General features: G+C 32.4%; 1 protein-coding gene across 3 annotated transcripts; it reads left to right on the top strand.

The window, feature by feature from the left end:
• The first annotated feature begins 5,756 nt into the window (after nucleotides 1–5,756).
• Nucleotides 5,757–19,615, top strand: LOC110637971 (uncharacterized protein At3g49140). Of its 3 annotated transcripts, XM_021788364.2 has the most exons (12): nucleotides 5,762–5,955; nucleotides 6,855–6,978; nucleotides 7,275–7,497; nucleotides 7,616–7,718; nucleotides 7,810–7,874; nucleotides 9,044–9,160; nucleotides 9,250–9,348; nucleotides 15,846–15,999; nucleotides 16,518–16,627; nucleotides 16,856–17,005; nucleotides 17,948–18,043; nucleotides 19,336–19,615. In XM_021788364.2, the coding sequence occupies exons 1-12, from the start codon at nucleotides 5,922–5,924 to the stop codon at nucleotides 19,447–19,449; spliced, it is 1,389 nt and encodes a 462-aa protein (XP_021644056.2). In that variant the 5' UTR covers nucleotides 5,762–5,921; the 3' UTR covers nucleotides 19,450–19,615. The 3 variants fall into 3 exon arrangements, with proteins under 3 accessions (XP_021644069.2, XP_021644056.2, XP_021644063.2); XM_021788377.2 differs by lacking the exons at nucleotides 7,616–7,718; nucleotides 7,810–7,874 and having other exon boundaries at nucleotides 5,757–5,955; XM_021788371.2 differs by lacking the exons at nucleotides 5,762–5,955; nucleotides 6,855–6,978 and having other exon boundaries at nucleotides 7,001–7,497.
• The last annotated feature ends 1,011 nt before the right edge of the window (nucleotides 19,616–20,626 follow it).

Below are 20,626 nucleotides of genomic sequence, written 5' to 3'. Positions count from 1 at the left end.
CTTTCTAAGGGATTCAATTCTGAGCCACCAAGAATTGAATCAGGGCATTCCTAGGTGCATTTCATTCATTCATTTTACAAGAGTTGCTGAAGGAGTACATAATCAACACTTGATCTTGAATTCGTCCCACTGGTCCCACGAATGCTCTTGACCTCCTTGTTCTTCTTATAATCCAATTACATAGTAATCCTTAGCATACCAAGGAGAATTTACAAGAACTAAATAAATAAAATTACAGCCCAAAATTATTGCAACCTTAATAATACATGCCCAAAAATAAATTAAAATAAATTAATTAATTTACAATCCAAAGAAACATAAAAGAAATAAATCCAATCACATTGGTCTTTTACAGTCCATGATCATCCATCATGCATATCACTATTTAACAATTAAATAAAAAATATATACTTAAATTAAATTGAATATCTCATATTTAACTTAAAAATCCAGATTTGAATATGATTCAAACAAATTTAAAAATTCAGATTTGAATTTCATTCAAACAAATTTAAAAATTCAGATTTGAATCACATTCAAATAAATTTAAAAATTCAGATTTGAATAATATTCAAACAAATTTAAAAAATTCAGATTTGAATCATATTCAAACAACTTTTAAAATTCAGATTTGAATATTCAAACAACTTTAAAAATTCATATTTGAATCACATTCAAACAACTTTAAAAATTTAGATTTGAATCACATTCAAACAATTTTTAAAATTCAGATCTGAATCAAAATTTAATTGTGTGATTAAAACTCTAATTAAACAATTTAATTAGACACAGGATGAGCTTTTATATCATACAACAGTTGTAAATTAAAAACCCAAACCTTGTGCACACCATTGGTGACCACAAAGTGTGCGCACCAATGGTGTTCATCACCAAGCCGTCACTTTTCCTTTGCAACCAGCAATGGATCTATCATCTCATGATCAAACCACACAATTAAATCATATAATCAATAATCTAAATGGCAAATATAGTGGCTCTGATACCAATTGAAGGAGCGGAAGCATGAAAAACATAAGTTTATATCATTGAATTCAAAAATTTTTCACCTAGGGTCACATGCATCATGCAAGATTCATTTTTACCTATTTGATTTCAATGATAAACAACATATTAAAACTCTTTTAATATGTTTTTGGATCTACATTTGCCATTTAAGATTTTAGAATTAACAGATTAATTCATTAGAACTCTAGATTAGATCAAGAACAAGTGCACTAACCTTTTGATGCACTGCAGTGTGTTTGACACCTTTGGGATGCGTCGTAGGACACCAGATGTTGTCCCTCTAGCTTGTCCATACCAAGATCACCTATGGCAGCCCTTGAACAGCTTCTAAAGCTTTTTCTATGAATTAGAAAATCAAGTTTTGCCTTTCAAGAGATTACAGATGTAAACAGGATACTAGAAACAATTTCTAGTATTTTTAATTCAACAGATTGTTTGCTAATCTCTTTGAATTGATGAGAGATGAAGAAGAAGAAAAGGGAGAGTAGCCAAGGGTGGCGGCACAAAGAGATGAATGGCAGCTTGTGTTTTTGTTCTTTCATCCTTACACTTATATAGCTAGGTCACCATTTAAAACCCTTGCCACATATCACCCTCTGATTGGTTCTAGGTTTAATTGACCCAATCACATTGTGCCAAGTGTCAAACCTATATTTAATCTTGACTTTGATCATCTTACATGATTAAAAGACATTTGGCAAGCTTATGTGTAGTGCCATATGTCACCATCTCATGGTGCCACATGTCACCCTCTGAAATGACCAAAATACCTCTGTGTCTTAATTTTGAGTTCTCAACCCAAAATAATTATTTCTCTTCTTCTAATCAATTTATATCAAATATAAATTAATTAATTAATCTTTATTAATTAATTTCTCATTAATTAAATTCATATTTAAACACTTTAAATATAAATTTAACTTATACTATACATCCAATAACCTAGATTTGGTTTCAAGCCATGCTAGAGACTTTGTAATCTAATTGCAAACCAAACCTATTTAAATAATCAATTAAACTCTTTAATTAATTAATTAAATCATATTTAATTTTGTGATTATTTGTGTATGTGTGTGACTTACTAGGCTCATCACTAATTGGCAATGAGACATGATATCAACTCTTAATATCATCAGAACTCTTTCTTACCATAAATGATTTCTCTAAATCATTTTATACACCTCATAGACCATGGTTAACACCTAGCATAGCATGCCATGGCCACCCAATCAGTAATAAGGTTTACCTTAAATAAACCTATAATCATATGTTACCATGCACTAAAATCTCTCTGTTACAAAATCCCAATTCGAGCTGGAGTCACGGTTTATGTCAAGCCCCATTTGCTATGAATATTATGTTCTCTTTTAATTCCAGTTCTTGATTAAAAAGATTTTCTCATCAGAAACCCTTTTCTGATTAAATCTATCTGTCCTGGCCAGGAACTTGAAACATTAAGAACAATTAAATGAACATAGAATTTTATCTCTATTTACTTAGAGGAATAGATTCCATCTTGATCAACACCTACCTCCATATATAACTAGTAGGAGCCAACACATGCCCATATACCCATACACAGTATAAGTATAAAAAGCAGTATCAAACTCAAACCACCTATATACAAGATAACTATGCTATCTCAGGTCTAAAGATTATATGCACTGATATGATTTATGACAATACATTGACAAGAGTAAACTCCATGTACTTGTCATAAATGTCACTGGTTCGGCCTACTTATCATGTATAAGTGCCTATCATGTTTGTTATATGGCATGAGACTCACCATTCTATCTTATTTATATCTCATATAAATAACTTGGGAACAAACATGATTACAATCTTTCTGGATAAGTCATGTCCTTATTGTGAAGTATCCTCGATTGTGAACCTATTTATGATACTTTGTGCTAGAAATACTGTCACTCATATTCTTAACAACTTAAGAATAGAATTTCTAACAAAATATCAATGGACCTTTTCTATTACACATAAATATATTATGTAAACGGAAAAGTGAAAATGCCTTTTATTAATTAAAACATGTACAAGAAACATACTAAATGATATGCTCTAAGGCATACTACTAATAAAAAGCCTATCTTCCAACCAAACTTTCACTTATTGGGATTATTATTAAGCTTGGATTAATGCTTTCCTAATCCAAAATCCCAACCAGACTCACACATGACTCTTCTTCTTTAACACTATCTTCAAGTTCCATTTTCCAAAATGGTTTGCTCAATGGTGGAATTGGATGGGAACCATACCAGAAATTTTACCTTCTAATATATATCAGAGGTATACAACTTTTAAAGCCAAATATAACCCTTCAGTGGAAGAAGACCTATTCCAACCCCCTTACTCTTTTCGCTTTAAAATTCTTTGTCCTTTGGGTTCTTGCTTGGGATTACAGATATAAGATTGATTAACTCCTTTAAGGCCTTGTTTTGATCTGAAAATTCGAAGTCAGATGGTGGTTAAAGTTCCAAAAAAATCAAAAAGCCTCCTGCAGCTATAGAAGAATGGTTTCTAAAGTAGTCTAAGGACCATCAAAAGCAAATTACATCTAGCTCAACTTTCCTCGCACAGAAGTCACATGCAAGTTCTCTTCTTGCCCAAGCTAAAATAGAAGAAGAGTACTTCATCATTATGAAACAACTTCTGTCAAGCAGGACATATTCCTCTCCATCCTTCAACAAAGCTAGCACAACTTTAGAAGCAGTCAGTCTTGGTAATGATAATGAAGGCGACTGTTTTGAGATTCTCATTGCACTAAAGCATCAATGATGTCAGCTGCAACTTTTGAATTTTAAGATACCTTTCAAGCATGCACCGAAAGTGGCAATAACTTTCTGAGCATCACATGACTACAATAAAAGAGCATTACATGACTATAGTAAAAGCCTTTTCACGTGCTTCACAGTAAAATCCAATAATTGTAAAGCATTCTCCTTCATCTATAAAAGGAGAATTTTGCTCTTCCAATAAGCATCGAATACTGGCCTTAGGACCTCTCTTTCCTTCTCTCAAACTGATACCCTTCCTCTTTACATTGTTTTGCTCAACTCTTCAACTTTAAATTCTATCTACCATATGTAAGTATCTTGAAAGTTTCAATCAAAATATATTTTTGCTTAAGATTTTGACTATTCTATGTTTGGTTTTACTACCCAACATTTCATCTTTGATTATTTTTATGTTTTGATTATTCTGTGGCTGGTTTTACCGCCCAATGATTTACGTTTTGCTTTGATTATTTTATGCTTTGATTATCTTTCATTTATCTAATTATCTTTTGGTCTATCTCTAACTTCAATACTTAATTCTCTTATTGATTGTTATCCCTTCGATCTGGGCGTGTCTATATATATATATAATTTTAATTAAAACATGCATGATTAAGTTTATATTTATATTTTAATCAATAATGTATTTATAACATATATCATATAATTTATAATTTAAAAAATAAAAATACTTATCAAATTTGATAAATAATTAATATATTAAATAGGTTTTAAAATTTTTTGTATTAAACAATACGGTAATATTAAATTTTAAGATATCAATATAATAAAAATGAAAATTTTATAATAATAATAATAATAATAATAATAATAATAATAATAATAATAATAATAATACACTAAACTAATAAAAATTTATTTCAAAAATTATTCTATTTTCTAATTTTGTAAGTAATTTTCTTTACACATTAGATATGCAATTTCATTATACAAGTTAAGATTATTTTAAATTATAAAAAATTAAAATAAGATATGCAAATCAAACTTAAAAAAAAAAGTAAATAATAGAGTTTAAATGAATTAAATTCAATGAGTTAATTTGCATTTATTATTAATTTATTTTAATTTTTAAATATTTTCACATATTTATATTTTTTTTATTATTACATTTTTTTATTATGTTACATTTAAGTTTCTAATTAAGATAATATTATATGTTAATAATATAACATATAACTTTCATAAAAATATAATCCAATAAAAAATAATTTTTAAATTGTTAAATATGTTTATTTATATAATTAATTAAAATGACATTAAAATTAATATTTTAATTTAAATAATTGAATATTATATTTATAATATTATGATAATTTTATACAAAATATAGAAAATTAATAGAAAATTATATAAAAAAATAAATTATAAATTTTATAATGAGTATAATAACTTGCAATGCAAGTTTAAAAAAATAGTTTAATTAAATTATCACACAATCATATTTAATTTTTATTTTTTAAAATATTTTTTAAGTTAAAAAATTAAATTCTTTTATTTTAATAGGAGAATTGATAAAAAAAAAAAAATCAACGTAAAGTTCTAATTTCCAAACATGGGAAGTAAGTGAAAGAATTAAATTTTTTTAACTTAAAAAGAAAATTATTTAAAAAAGAAATAAAAATCACATCAAAAATTGTATAATTATATAAAAATTCAATTCAATTCTTTTCTTGCATGTTATTTATTCTGAATGAAGTGATTATATTTCTAAATACGAGAATTGACAGAAAAGAGATGAATTGGAATCTTATAAATTTCTAATTTTCAATCAAAATGATTAAATTTGTTGTTGTGAAAATAGGTAATTATAAAAAAGAAAAAGAAAGAAAATGGTTGTAAAAATAGAAAATTATAAAAAAGAAGAAGAAAGAAAAGAAATAAATAAGTAGTTCCCAGAATGAGAAGGCCCACAGTAAACAATTCCCTGCACGAGTAGCCATGACATAGATTTTGATGGGCCAATCACACTAAAAACTCGCACAAACGAACTCACTCTTCAATTGTCATATTCTCCGCATCTGAGTCTGTTACTCTCTCTCTCTCTCTCTCTCTCTCTCTCTAATCGCACGCATCGTCTTTCTTATGGTGATCGCAGCTGCTTCTTCACTCTGCTTAGGTAATCCTCTTTGAAAGCTCTCACCTTTTCTTTTCTTCTTCCATTTTTTGTTGTTTCTACTTTTAGTTTATTTCTGATGACGAATGCAAACTGATTGTTTGAATGTTTGCCAAAAACGCATTTGTTTTTTGATGTTATTGAGGATACCCTTTTGATATTTTGCTTAATTTCAGTACTTCTTGTTGAGAAAGGCTAGATTTTGAAATTTCTGTTTGGATTTTTATTAAAATTGTGAAAATTGAAGCAGCCATTTCAGTGCAAAGTAATTGGTGGCTGATCATGGAACTATTGTTTTTAACCCTTTCTGATTTTTGTGTGAGACTCTACTTGAACTTGAATTATTTGGTAGTAGAATGAAATTTCTTTTTGAAGGAATGAAGCAACATGGGGTTCCTCAAGTCAATTAGTGAGTCTGAGCTGAAAAAGGCATTGCTTTTGATTGCGGTTATGGACGAAAATCTCACGTGTAGAGTAGTTTGTTTGAATGTGTTAGTATCTCTATAAGCTGAACTGCTATGCTAAAAAAAGAAAAAAAAATATTTTGGTTTTGATATTAACTTCACTTTTGTGGCCCCTTTCTGTGTGTTGCTACGTTGCTCTTTCTTTCTCTTAGAATCTAATTCCTAAAATTATTGGTGATATATTGGGAATAGTTCTAGGCGAGTTAGAGATTTGTATGTGAACTAGTGAGTGCCAATTTCTATTTCATAAAATGTCATTATGACCTTTTTTATAACATTTGTATGAATTTGCCGCATCTATGCTGCCTGATTAAGTTGGGTACTTGGCTTGGTCTGTTGATGCCCCTATCTCTTCTCCGCTTCTTAACCTTTTCAAACTTTTTATGTACTTCATTGCAGTGTCTTTTCCTGTAACATTTTTCTTGAACCTAATTGCAGGTCGTTCCAGTTGTCAATTGTGCCATGCAGATGGGTTTTCTTGCTCAACGTCGAATGGGGTCACAAGCACTTGGATCAAATCTCCCATTGACAGTCACAAACCTTCTGATTGTTCCAGCATAAGGCATATTTTGTTTTACAAATTTGTTGCTAATATAGGAAGTTGGAAATCATGTTCAAATTGCATGAAATTAATTTGGGTTTCCCTTTTCCAACTGATGGTTTTTGTAAATGATTTGAGCTATTCACAAATTTCCATTAGGACCTATATACTTAAATAGTTGTGTTCCCCAGTTATTTGCCATTTAGAAGGCTGGCCTGTTAATAAGGTTTTTTAATCCCTTCTCACTGTGTAATAAACTACTTTTCCCACCACATGTTAGTGAAAAAACATGTCTTCTTTTTCATGTTAAATTGCAGGTGTAGAAGTCCTTATTTTGGAACACAATTCCATAGGTCATCTGTGGGGCATGATCATTGCCTTTGGAAAGTTTCAGTTGCTGCAGATTATTCTGATTCAGTACCGGATTCATCTAGCTATACAAATGACCAAAGTTATCATCCACTTGAAGAAATCAAAGTCAACAGAAGGATCCGGGAAACTCAGCTCACCTCTGCCGAAATAGCTAGGACAACTGTTGAGGTGCTTGCTTGGATAATTTCATGGCAGTGAGAATTATAATGTTGAATTTATTAAGTCGTGGCTTAATAAGTCTTTCTCTTTGTAATAATGTGTGTTCATGCATTTCATTTTATCTTAGGCTAACAGCAGTGCTTTGCTGGTATTTCCGGGGACAATACACAGTGAACCACATGAACAAATTTCATGGGCAGATTTTCAATATGTTATTGATGATTATGGAGGTCTGTTCTACTTGTATTGCGTGTACAGGATAATGTTTAATTATATTAACTTGATTTGACTTAATCGTTTTATTTTTATTTTTCTTTTCAGATATATTTTTTCAAATTTTTGATGATAAAAACATTTTGCAAGATCCTGGAGCTAGTAATCCTGTGGTGAGGACATACTTGTTTTTTAAATGTTATCCCTGGCTGAAAGTAATAAAATTTAGCACCATGACTGTACAAATTGTAGAAACTGCTGGTTTTGGAAGACCTTCGGAGTCAAAAACTCAAACCTTTAGAAGCCCAGCTAACCAGATGGTTCCTTAACCTCCTTTAGAAACATAGAATAGTTTAAGTGAAAGTTTATTTGTAGAAACTAGTTGGTAATATATCTTCCTAGTACCCTTTATGTCTTGCATGGTTTTCCAATGTTTCTAGTTTTCAAATTTTTACGGGTCATCTTCCACAATAAAGTTTTATATTTTAGTCTTTATATAACTTGTTCATAATGTTTGTATCAAAGATTTGATAAGAGGTGAATGCAAACTCCTTTTTCATTTAAGGGCTTAACTGTGGACAAAATTTTGCAAGATGGAACTGCATGAAAAGAATTGATGCAATCCTGGAATCTGTGAATAATTCATTTTATCTTATTATTGGCCATTTATTGAAACACTGTCAGTATGCTGTTCACCATTTATTCAGTACTTTTCAAAGGCTGTTGAAGCACATTTCCTTGTCTCTGGATTTCACCTGAATATAGTATTAATTTCTGTGCTTCTACTAGAGATGGCTGAGGATATAATCTTAATGTTTATAATAGACTTCATTTGAAACATGTGTTTCATAATTGTTTCAAGCCTCTAAAACAGCAGATCCTTATAGAGACATTTGTTTTTGTGTCTAAATACACCCAATATATAGTTTAAATTGTAAGGATAAAGGATGTCTGCTGAATCTGAAATTATGCCCTGGGAAACGTTAAGGAAGACATTATTACATGGACATAATGAAAATAACCATTGCTACCTTGATACCTTAGGCATAAAAAGGTTTCTGAAGAGGCCGGGGAAGCAATGTGGACCTTGCTAATTTGACAGTGTATTACTCTCTTTTTGGGAAACTCAAAGATATCAATTTACATAAATACTAGGGTAATGTGAAAGTCTTAGCTGTTTCGTATTTTCACAGCAATTGGCAACCTTTGCAATTTTTTTTTTTATTACTTTTACATTGATGAACATCATTATGTCTGCAGATGTTTATAATTTTCCACTCTTTTGCCATAGCCTAAGTTACATGAATGCATCACTTTTCTAATTTCACTGCCTTACATTCAGAATGTTTTGATTGGGATCGATATTCCAATGTATGAGAATAAAAGGGTGGCCAGTGAGTATGATGTTTTCGATATTGGCAGTACTGACGATATTCTGTTTGATGATGACTACTTTGAGGTTGGTAATCACTTCTCTCTATTTCTGGACTATATTTTGTACCTTCCTTTCAATGATTTAACATGTCAATTTCCATGGCCTTCTAATAGGTAATGGAGCCTGAAATGTCTGATGTTCCAGTTGATTGGGGGATGCCAGATACTTCCAGTTGGGTTCATCCTATTTATTTTGCCAAGTGCTTGACAAAGGTGATTAAATCTTGGTTTCCTTTTGGGTATTTTAGATAACTGGATTAGATGGGAATCTTTCATTTTTCTTAGCTGTTTACTGGATATTAATCAAAAGTGAAGATGACTGCTGCTAATGGCTGACCTGATTAAATATATTTTTGGTCTTGCACTGCTGTTATTGAAGATTGTTCTGAAAGGTCATTACTGATGGTTAATGTAATTGCCAGTAAATTTTTTGATATTTTAATCTGCTCAGATGTGAAAGATGCTTTATGTTAGGCATGCATAGTTTATTGAGAGGACTTGTTGACACCGGCTGGTCTGAATAACCTGAAGCTATCTTTCTTCATTCTGTACATGCATGCATGCTGTTGACACAGGAAACAAAAGCATTCTTGTTCAAACATATCTCTTTGACCTTCTTTTTTTAAAGGACTTTTTCTTTTTCTTTTGGTTACTCTATTTCTTTTCATAACTATTGGGATGCTATTCCTTAGAAGGCAGTTCTGGATTCTAGTTTTGTACCCAAATATGATGTGTAAGTTTTTAAATGGTTGTTTTATAGCAAAAATGATGTGCCTAAAAGACAAAAAATTATGAAGGTTGTTTGGTAGCTTGAAAACACTAAGGGAATTTCGGCTATGATGAAAACTAGGGTTTATGATATGAGTTTAAAAGCTAATTTAAGGTTAAAACAAGAACTTCTAATGAAAGAACAAGATTTGGCCTAAAGAAACTCTTTTTAGGGTTGTATAATTTTTCAAGTAGAATAAAGGAAACAAAGGAACAACATAAACAAGAACTTATGGGACAATTCGACCACATTGAATCTCTTTTGGGGTTTTATGGATTATGAAACAAAACAACAAACAATAGAAACGAAGAAAGAAGATAGAACTTGCAAGCATCCTTTGATAAGTCTAATATGCCACTAAGAAAACAAGTAGGGGTTGAATTTGGTTGTTGTGGGTGAGGGGGCGTGAGGCGAAATATCATCCATTAGAATTATATAAAATACACCAGGTAATGCCCAGGAAAGATGGTGGAGTCACAATGGTCTCACTTAAGTACCACCTCCTTAGACAGCATTTCCTAGACATGCACTTCATACAATCCTAATAGAATCAAACCACTGGTAAGTACCGTCTTCCCATAACACTACCACGGTACTAAGGATTTATGCCACAAAGGCATAAATAGACAGGAGTCGCCACCCGGGTAATAACCGGGACATATTCAGTGTTTCTTTTGAGGGTCATGGATGGCAACTTACTCCTTACAGAGTTTCCACAACCGTCATTACCATAGCCCAATGTCTAGGTTCGGGATAGTGGGTACGTAAGGGGAAGGTGTTAGGCACCCCTTACGCCTGGTCTAACCTCGTTAATTCGAGTGTCAGTCCTCTACTAATGTTTCTAGAAGTCTTGTTTATTATTCCTTTATTAAACTTTATCCTAAAAAATGCAATTCTAATCCTACACACGCAAGTAATTCACAAAGGGTTATTGTTTACACACAATTTTCATGCACAAGTAATTCCTATCTATGGGGTTGCTAATTATTTAAATGATATTTACCAGATGACTAAAATTAATTTATTATTGAGAATTTAATTTACAAACAAATTCAATTTCAAATAACCCTACGTTTCTATTTAACCTAATTAATTAATGTTCACCAAGTTACCCTAAGGATAATTGAACTAAGTTAATTATGTACATGCGTAATTTATTCTAATATCACATAAGGCCCAAACAATCACAACCTAATAAAGATTTCTATCATGCAAATTTATTTTACAATTACCAAGTGTTAAATTAAATTTATTTTACATGCCAATGTTAGTTTAATTTACAAACAAGATTAATTTTAATTTATAAAGTATTTATTTAAATTAATTACATGCAAAAGTCAGTTAAATTGAAAACAAAATTTTAATTTACCCAATAAAAGTTCTATTATTACTACAATTTCATGCCAATGGTTATTCGAGAAGTCTAGAGCTACTTACCTGTTGGTAAATGCAGTTGCCATTGGGGCAAACTACCTTTAAAAAAGGGTCTTCTCTTCTAGTTTGGCAATGATATCCCTGGCTTACTCCCGTTTAGCTCCATATAAGCTCCATGCAAATGTCCTCTTTGGTACTTACCTTAGGGCTACTTACCAATTTTGTTTGTAATAAAAAATAAAAAAACTAAAGAAAATAAAAGAAATAAAGAAAATATTAATAACAATTTACATTGGATTCTAACTCTAGTCTCCTAAAGGGTTAAGATTCCTAATTAGTTACAACTACCTAATGGTCTAAGTCTTCTAACATGATCCAAACACTTCATAACACTTCTTGAATTAAAAGAACACAGAAAAATAGGTTAAATATCAATTAAAACCCAAGAAAATACAAGAACATGCATAAATATACAATTTCCAAATTCTGACAGATTAACGGTAGCAAGAAATCCGATTTTTTAAAAATAGTTATACATGCCTAAAAATCATAAAAAAAATTACAGAAGACAGCCTACATATCATACAAAATCATAAAATTTATAAATCAAACAAAACCCTAGCCGAATGGTCTACATAAATCGTAATTTTTCTAAGTGATAGAATCGTATTACTTTTTTGTAAAATTCATAACTCATTAACCACAACAGATATGAATGTAAAACCAATTGGAAAAGATTCATAAGATTCTGAAGTTAATTTTAGACACTAGATTTACAAAAAAATATTAAGGAACAAGGGAGATATGGGCTCCACAAATCGGATATTCTGCAAATCAGATTTTACAGGAACTCTAACTTCAAACAGCCATAACTTACAAAATATTAAAGCTTTTTTAGTGATTCTTGAGCCTAAAATTAATGGAATTTCGTGTAGAATATGAATATAATTTTTACAAATTTTTTACAGATTCAGAAAATAAAGAAAAATAATAAAAATACGAGAGACAGAAACTAAACATGTGCAGAGTTGTGTATCCCCTCAAATTAAACATGATTACATGATCTATATGAACATATAAAATAAATTGAAGACAAAGAACATAGAATTAAAATATTGTGTGGCATAGATCTTGAAAAGAAAATAATAAAAACTGACCTTCCAGAAATCTTGTATGAAAATCTTCTTGAAGAAAAGAAAAAAAATAAGGAAGAACTCAAAGAGTCTTGAATATCTCAAAATTTCTTATAGCTCTGGATTTTCTCTTCCTCTTTCCTCCCATCTCCCCTTTCTTCCCTTCTCTAGTAGGGTATTTATAGGGTTTTGAGAGAAGGTGTGATAGGGATTGGAGTCTTAGGTTGATAAAGTTTAGATGACTTAAACAACTACGATTGCAGAATTCGAATAAGACTGGGATATGGGTGAGGTATTTCAACCAATAGGAAGACAGGAAAAAATGGAAGGCACCAATAGAGAGTGAGGAAGAGGTGTGGTAGGGTTTGGAGTCCTAGTATGATAAAGTTCAGATAACTTAAATGACTAGGATTGATGAATTTGGATGAGACTGGAATATGGGTGAGGTGTTTCAACCAATAGCAAGAGAGGGAAAGGGGGTGACACCAATAGGGAGTGAGGAAAAGAGTGGGGCCAAGGAGGAGAGAGATATTTTGTTATTTTGATTTTCAGAAAATAATTAAATGGGTCCCATTTAAAATTCCTAACTAGGCCCATGGAGCCCAATTAAACTTAATTAGATTCATTTAAGAACTGCCCATATTAAATTTAAACAAAATAAAATTTTATTTAAATTTAAAAAATTTTATTTAAATTTAATTAAATTAATTTTCCCAAAACTTTATTATTATTATTATTATTATTATTATTATTATTATTATTATTATTATTTTAAGATCTTGCCACGGAATTAATAATTCAGCCCCATGCCTCCAATTACATCTTACAATCATATAATTTTTCATCATCGGGTTTCCCACGGCCTCAATGCACATACTCATCACAAAATAAGGGTCTACAGTTGTCCTTTGATAAGTTAGAAACGCCACAAAGAAGTTTCCAAACCCAAGGTAGACGCCACACCTAAAGGTGATAAGTCAAGGTAATTTCACTAGAAACAGTAGCGTTTGATAAGAAATAAAATTGACAGCTTAAAGCCACTTTGGTTAACATTCTCCAATTCAACTATTACAATGAGGAGTCTCTCCGATTTATCCTATTTGTACATTAATACTAAATGGGAATATTAACTAATCCTACGTATAAAAGGACTATGAAACTAGATAAGAAGTAATGTAAATCCTAAGTAAGAAAGGACTAGAAATACTAAAGAAGAAATAATAACTAAAATTAACTCAACTCAACTCAATTCAACTAAGCCTTTATCCCAAAAATTTGGGGTCGGCTATATGGATTCGCTTTCTCCACTCTGAACGATTTTGGGTTAAATCCTCAGAAATGTGTAATGCTTCTAGGTCATGTTGTACTACTCTCCTCCAAGTCAATTTAGGTCTACCCCTTTTTTTCTTTCTATCCTCTAACCTAATGTGCTCTACTTGTCTAACTGGAGCCTCGTATGTCTACGCTTCACATGACCAAACCACCTCAATCTCCCTTCTCTCAACTTATCTTCAATTGGCACCACTCCTACCTTTTCTCTAATACTCTCATTACGGACTTTATCTAGTCTAGTATGGCCACTCATCCACCTTAACATTCTCATCTCTGCAACTCTTATCTTAGATGCATACGACTCTTTCAGTGCCCAACACTCACTACCATATAACATTGCGGTCGTATGGTCATGCGGTAAAATTTTCCTTTCAATTTATTGGGAATCTTACGATCACATAAAACTCCCGTGGCACGTCTCCACTTCAACCATCCAGCTTTAATCCTATGACTAACATCCTCCTCACATCCCCCATCTACTTGAAGGACTGAGCCTAGATATTTAAAGTGATTACTTTGAGGCAGTATCACTCCATTCAAACTAACTCCTTCCCTATCACCAGTTTGGCCTTCACTGAACTTGCAATGCATGTATTCTGTCTTCGTTCTACTTAACTTAAAACCCTTTGACTCTAGAGTACTTCTCCAAAGTTCTAGCTTTCTATTGACTCCTTCTCGTGTCTCATCTATCAGAACAATATCATCCGCAAACATCATGCACCAAGGAATACTCTCTTGTATATGTTTCGACAGTTCATCTAAAACTAATGTAAAAAGGTAAGGGCTTATGGCTGATCCTTGGTATAATCCAATTGAGATCGGAAAATCTCTTGTGTCCCCTCCCACTGTGCGCACAATAGTAGTTGCTCCTTCATACATATCTTTCAATACTTGTATGTACCTAATAGATACCCTCTTTTGTTCTAACACATTCCATAAGACCTCTCTTGGAACACTATCATAAGCCTTCTCTAAATCAATAAAAACCATGTGTAGATCTTTCTTTACATCTCTATATTTCTCCATCAAGCTTCTAATGAGAAAGATCGCTTCCATAGTTGAACGGCCGGGCATGAAATCAAATTGATTGAGAGAGATAGAAGTATCATGATGTAGTCGATGCTCCACAACTCTCTCCCACAACTTCATAGTATGGCTCATGAGTTTAATTCCCCTATAGTTTGAGCAACTCTGTATGTCTCCCCTATTTTTAAAAATAGGTACTAAAATACTCTTCCTCCATTTATCAGGCATTTTCTTTGAGTTTAGAATCTTATTAAATAATAACTAAAATTAATTAGGAAGAAAACTTAGGTATCAAGTAGGAAGCTAGTCAAAGATGCCAAGTTGACTCCTAACCTAAATAGGAAATAAAAGTCAACAAAAAACATTAAACTTTACTGCATATGAACTGCCAAAAGTGAAGAAATAATAGCATAATATGGACTCACGAATTTTAAGACAATAAAGGCCCAATCTTTTTCCCTTTTTCCAAGTTCCAAATTGCCAAACATGCCATATTGAACTTTATTTGATCCTTCCCAAATCCCAAGTGATCGGCTCCCCAAATAGCATGTCTTGTTCAATGGTGTTTTTGGGTCCATGATGAGGCACATCAAAAAATGTGCTGTCTTATCCATTTGCAGAACTGTTTTGTGTTATTTTTATTATTTTTGCATATTGTATCTTGATTAAGCTGGCCAGCATTTACTTGGAGATATAGTGGTTATCGGCAGTTGAACATCATGTCAAACATCTTGATTCCTTTATGTTATTTGAAACTGTGGGAATAATTGTTAATGTGCTACATTTGGAATGTTTACTTTCAGTATACAATATGAAATGAAAATATTGACAGAATATATAACAAGGGGGCAATTCAAATGCTACTCTGTTTTTAGCAAGTAAAATTTACTTTGTTGATAACATTCTTGATAAATTGAATGAGACCTCATCATAAGTTGTGTCAAAATGCTGTTTGCTCTAAAATTATGGATGTTCTTTCATTATATTATTTTATTATTTATACGATTGAAGGATAATGCAAATTTCTTTTTTTTTTCTTGCTTTTAACAATTTTTTTTTTAAATTATTTCACACAGGCAGTTGATATGGAATATGATAGAAAAATGGACCATCCATCAAATGGTGTTTCCATTGTTGGGTGCCTCAGACCTGCTTTTGCTGATGAAGAATCATACTTAAGAAGGTTATTTCACTTTGAAGATAATGATGAATATAATTCCAACTGGAAAGGTATCTTGTGGCTATGCTTATTACTGAATCATTATAATGGACCAAGCTTAAACTAGATCATGCTAATGGGACTGATGGAGTTAATGAATTCTCGCAGATGCTTCTATTAATTAAATAGTTGCATTTATTGTCTGTGAGTCCTAAGCTCTGAATTTCACTATATTTACTTGGGATTTTCCAATTGATAACTTTCTTGGGGTTTCTCTAGGATGTGGACATCTGTCTTCAATATAAATTCATGATCATCCATCTTTTTTAGTCTTTAGAACATGATGTGATGTCCAACCAGTCCTCTTTAGTGACACTTCTAATTCAATTTTTGCAATATAAAGGATGAGAATTGTGCCTGCTATTGGCAAGTTGTATTATTAATGACAGTCCTATATTTACTTAAAAATTCAGCACTAAATGAGAACTTTTTTAATAGTCATTACTTTTATGCTTAATTCTCATTTTAGAACGTAATTGCTCGTCCTTTGGAAGTATTCCACCTTATTTATCCTTTTTCACTTGTTTAGATGCAGAAATTTTGAGCTTTAGCTCCAAAATTAATGGAAGCAGCACAAGATCAACTATTTATCGGTTGGAGATCATGAGGATAGAGCTATTCTCTGTATATGGCATTCAGGCATGTACATTATACTATTCCAAGTCATATTTTTTGCCCACCATGACTGACATGGAGTTCTTTCTTTTCGGGTTGGAAGTGAGGGGTTGTAAAGTTGGGATAAAGATAAGATAAAACGAGGCGTGTGGTTATTTTTTTTCACTTCATGACCTAACTGGTTGGTTAGCCTTTTTCTTTGTTATTGTATTAAAATGTGACCTTGTTTTTGCCTTTCTTTGGATATGGCAGTGTGCAATTGGTTTAGAAGATTTTCAAGATGCTGAGCCCGATATCCTTGCACACTCTACTTCAGCAATTCTAGAACATTTTAGTGAGAAGGGAATCAGGTGCAATGCTGCTCTTAAAGCTCTTTGCAAGAAAAAGGGTCTTTCTGCTGAGGTAATAATTCTTTCAAAATGCTACCCTTTATAATCTTATTTTCAGCTTTAATTTGTTTAGATGTTCAATGCAGTCTTTCTTTTTTTTTTTTTTTTTGGCACAATCTATAAAAACACTTCTCATATATGTTTATGGTTGTTGGTCTATGTGAACACACAAGCTAAACACAAATGACTGTCAAGGTTCTATTCTTTTTCCTTTTTGATGATTGCTGATAGAATTGGATGGTTAACCCCTATCCACCCAGGTGCCGGTCTTATTGATGAGGGAGATATCATTGACAATTTAAATACATTTGAAGTGGTATGCTCTTATATATACCACAATAACTTTGTCTAGATCAGGGATGTTGCTCACTGTTTGATGACCACAATCTTTTGCCAGCATGTCAGGATTGTCTTGTCATAGATGCATTAAAATTTAGGAACAAACCTTTGTTTTAATTCATGATTCCTTAAAAGTAATAACTTGGTGACATCTTTATTATTTGGATTAATCATTCTGTAAATAACTCTGATGATATTGTATGTGCTTAGGGCCAAATTATACAATTCAAATGCATGCTTCCTTGAAAACTCTGTTGGTATTGTGCTTCACAGCTCCACAAAGTGAGCCTCTAAAAACACTGTAAAAGCTTCAAACAATTATGGTTGTAACTAGCTTGGAGTATTCTTGTTTGTTGCTGGGTTGTTGAGAGCTATGGGTCATGTAAGAGAACATATCCGTCCAGCAAGCCAAGTGTTGTGAAAATAAACTGATTTTCTATTTGTTTTGTAGGCTTATTTGCAGTATCGATGTATCTATGTTTAGACACTTCACTGTCATGTATGAGAAATTTCTGCATGTGCATGCCCACTCACAAGCATGCTGATATTTACTTTATTAGTTTACCACATGCAATTTTTCATGCTATTTTTTGAGCTGCTTTTTGAATTTATGTAGGGAGCTAAATTGATTGGGGTTGATAGCCTTGGCATAGATGTCAGAATTTTCTGTGGTGTGGAAGTACGAACTCATCGTTTTCCCTTCAAAGTCCGGGTAAGTAATCTATGGTGCAGTTAAAATACTAAACTAAAAGGAAAAAGAAATGTCCCTAATTCAGGCAATGTCGGCTAATAGATTTTCTGATGTGCATATCAAATATATAATTGTAAGCATCTGGATTATCTACTTCCTGCAAATGTTGCAGAAGCTTGATACACAGATGATACAATTACAATAATAGGTGGATACATGCTTTTACTTAGGACTGATTTTATTTCAAAGTGGTCCCTGCTTTTGTGCAGTGGATATTCTTCTTTAAATTTTTGGTCCAAAAATTACAAAAATTGTTTTTCTGTCGTGCAAAGGTGGGCTGACCATGCCTATGCTTTTGGTATTTATCTGAGTTTTTTATGTACAAAATGTAACATCAATTAATATTTTTCTCCCCTTTCCTCCTTTCTAAATTTGTTCAGTCTTCATCTTGCTCATCAGGTGGTTTAGATCTGCCGTTGTTTGTTTTAGTTTGCAAATCCTATTACTGAATAGTTGAAATTTACTGCATGTGCCCTGTATGTGTGCATTAAAGTACTGTGGTAAAATTAAACAGCTTGTCCTTTTGTCCCTATCTTCATTGAAACCTGCAAAGTTGCTTGACACTAAATTTGATTCCCCTATGCACTATGTAAAAACCAGAGGGCTGCATGTGATAGACAACCCTCCCCTACCTAACCCTCACAAAGTAGAGAGCCTCATGCACTTCGGGTGCCTTTTTATTCAGAGACTGAATAAAGTGCAGTTTTTGCCACCGAACTTCTTCACTTCCTTGTGGGGAGAAATTTCCCTGCTTGGTGTTTTTCTTTACACCTGCTTTGTTCTATTTCCAAGCTTTGGAAATATCTAAATCAGCCTCACCTGGCTTAGATTATCACAATGCTGTATTGTCCTTGGGTAACCGTCCTACAACATCTTCATGTTTCTTCAGTGGTGCTTTGCCCATTTATCAAGATCCATATTTTGTTGGGCTATCATTCAATTTCCTTTCTATCTTTCTAACTGATTGTACTCCACATCTTGTGTATAAAACATTTTTACCAAATGAAAGTCTGCTCCCATAGTTTTATGACTCCATCCATTTTAGAGAAAGTTGCCTGCTTTTGTAGGATTAAAAGACAATAAGGACAATCTTCTGTCCCTGGTGTAAGGTTATTGATATAATTGAGTTGTTTTAATGAGAGGCACTATATGAAACTGTTGCTGTGCAAATTCTTGAAGTTATTGTTTAACAAAATTATTTGGCACCAAAATTCATTGTACTTGGTTGATGGTTTTCATGCACCTGATTGCAGGCTACCTGTGAGGCAGCTGCTGAAAAGCAGATTCAACAGCTATTGTTTCCAAGGTCTCGCCGAAAGAAATTTAGAAGTCATGCTGATGGACTTAGGGACTCCAAGTCATTTTAGTTCTGCTGTTGTAACTAATATTGAGGAAGGATTTTGCAGTTTTTAAATAAATTTTTAGGCTGGGTTTGTCATCGATGTAGGCCTTTAAGAAATCCAATAAATTACAGATGAGAAAAACCTTCTTTACATTTTGAAATATATATCAAAAGGTTTTTTGGCTTTTCTATTTTAAGAATTAAAAATTATCCCACTTGAAAGGTTGTAATTGGCTCAAATTCTGAAATGAAAATGAAGGCTTCTAAGCAACTCATTTGAAAATGTTAGAAGTTCAGCCATGTCTGAACTGTATTGTTTGACGCTAACTCTAAGCAAACTGGTGAGGCTTCTCTTTTGGCTTGATGCTGGAGATAATGCTCTTGTCAAACGAAATTGTAAGTGTAGATCCCATGGCAGCTGCATCCGCGCTTTTTGGGAGCGGCAGCCGTTATTATTGCGCCCTTCCAATTTCTAATCAAAGATGCTGAACAGTGATTGCTTCCTTTGTGCACCGTTTCCCACATTCTTGTTTTCATTTTCTTGCTTTTTCTTGAATGCAAGTGATAGCAGGGTCTTGCTTGCTGCCATCCCCTGTCATTGAGCTTCCAGGACCAGCCCTTTCACCAAAATGTTTGCTTTGCTCAGCCTCTTCGTCAGCAACATCAGCAGTCTTGTTCCTCCTTGTCACCCCTATAAACAATGACGGACCATTGTGAATGAAGCGACTGTCCCTTTAAGATTTTAATTTTTAAAGGAATTAAAATTGTGAATGAAGTACATTTTAAAATAATTAAGTTTAATTATTACGTTCATTACTTGACCTAAATTTAAATACAATACACCTTACATTTATTATTGACTCCCTAAGTTTAAATGTTGCGTCGGTCATGACTTTTAAAATAAAATTCTCATTAGCCTACCAAAGAAAGAAAGAAATGAAGATGATAGGTGAGTGGTTATATTCAATTTCTGCAATCATTAGCTAAACTGAAATTTCAGTGACATGACATTCTGCCAACAAGTTATTCTTCAAAACACAGCTTTGAACAAAGAGTTTCAGCAATTTGCACTTCAGCAAATAATTTGCAAAGCATAGAGTTTTGAGAATTCAACAAATTTTATCATGTTATTGGAAGAGTATGAAAGCTTTAGTTGTCATGAAAACCAGTAGAATTCTGCCACAATATACAACTTCCACAAA

This window comes from Hevea brasiliensis, chromosome 1 (assembly GCF_030052815.1).
Source record: "Hevea brasiliensis isolate MT/VB/25A 57/8 chromosome 1, ASM3005281v1, whole genome shotgun sequence".
NCBI classification, from domain to species: Eukaryota; Viridiplantae; Streptophyta; class Magnoliopsida; order Malpighiales; family Euphorbiaceae; genus Hevea; species Hevea brasiliensis.
The sequence above is the reverse complement of the archived record's forward strand: the minus strand, read 5'-3'. Positions and strand labels throughout refer to the sequence as shown.

Coding starts and splice junctions, on each gene's coding strand:
- LOC110637971 (XM_021788364.2), top strand. CDS start 5,922: ATGGTGATCGCAGCTGCTTCTTCACTCTGCTTAG. Junction 7,875..9,043: donor CTGGAGCTAGTAATCCTGTG/GTGAGGACATAC, acceptor CCTTACATTCAG/AATGTTTTGATTGGGATCGA. Junction 9,349..15,845: donor TTGCCAAGTGCTTGACAAAG/GTGATTAAATCT, acceptor TATTTCACACAG/GCAGTTGATATGGAATATGA.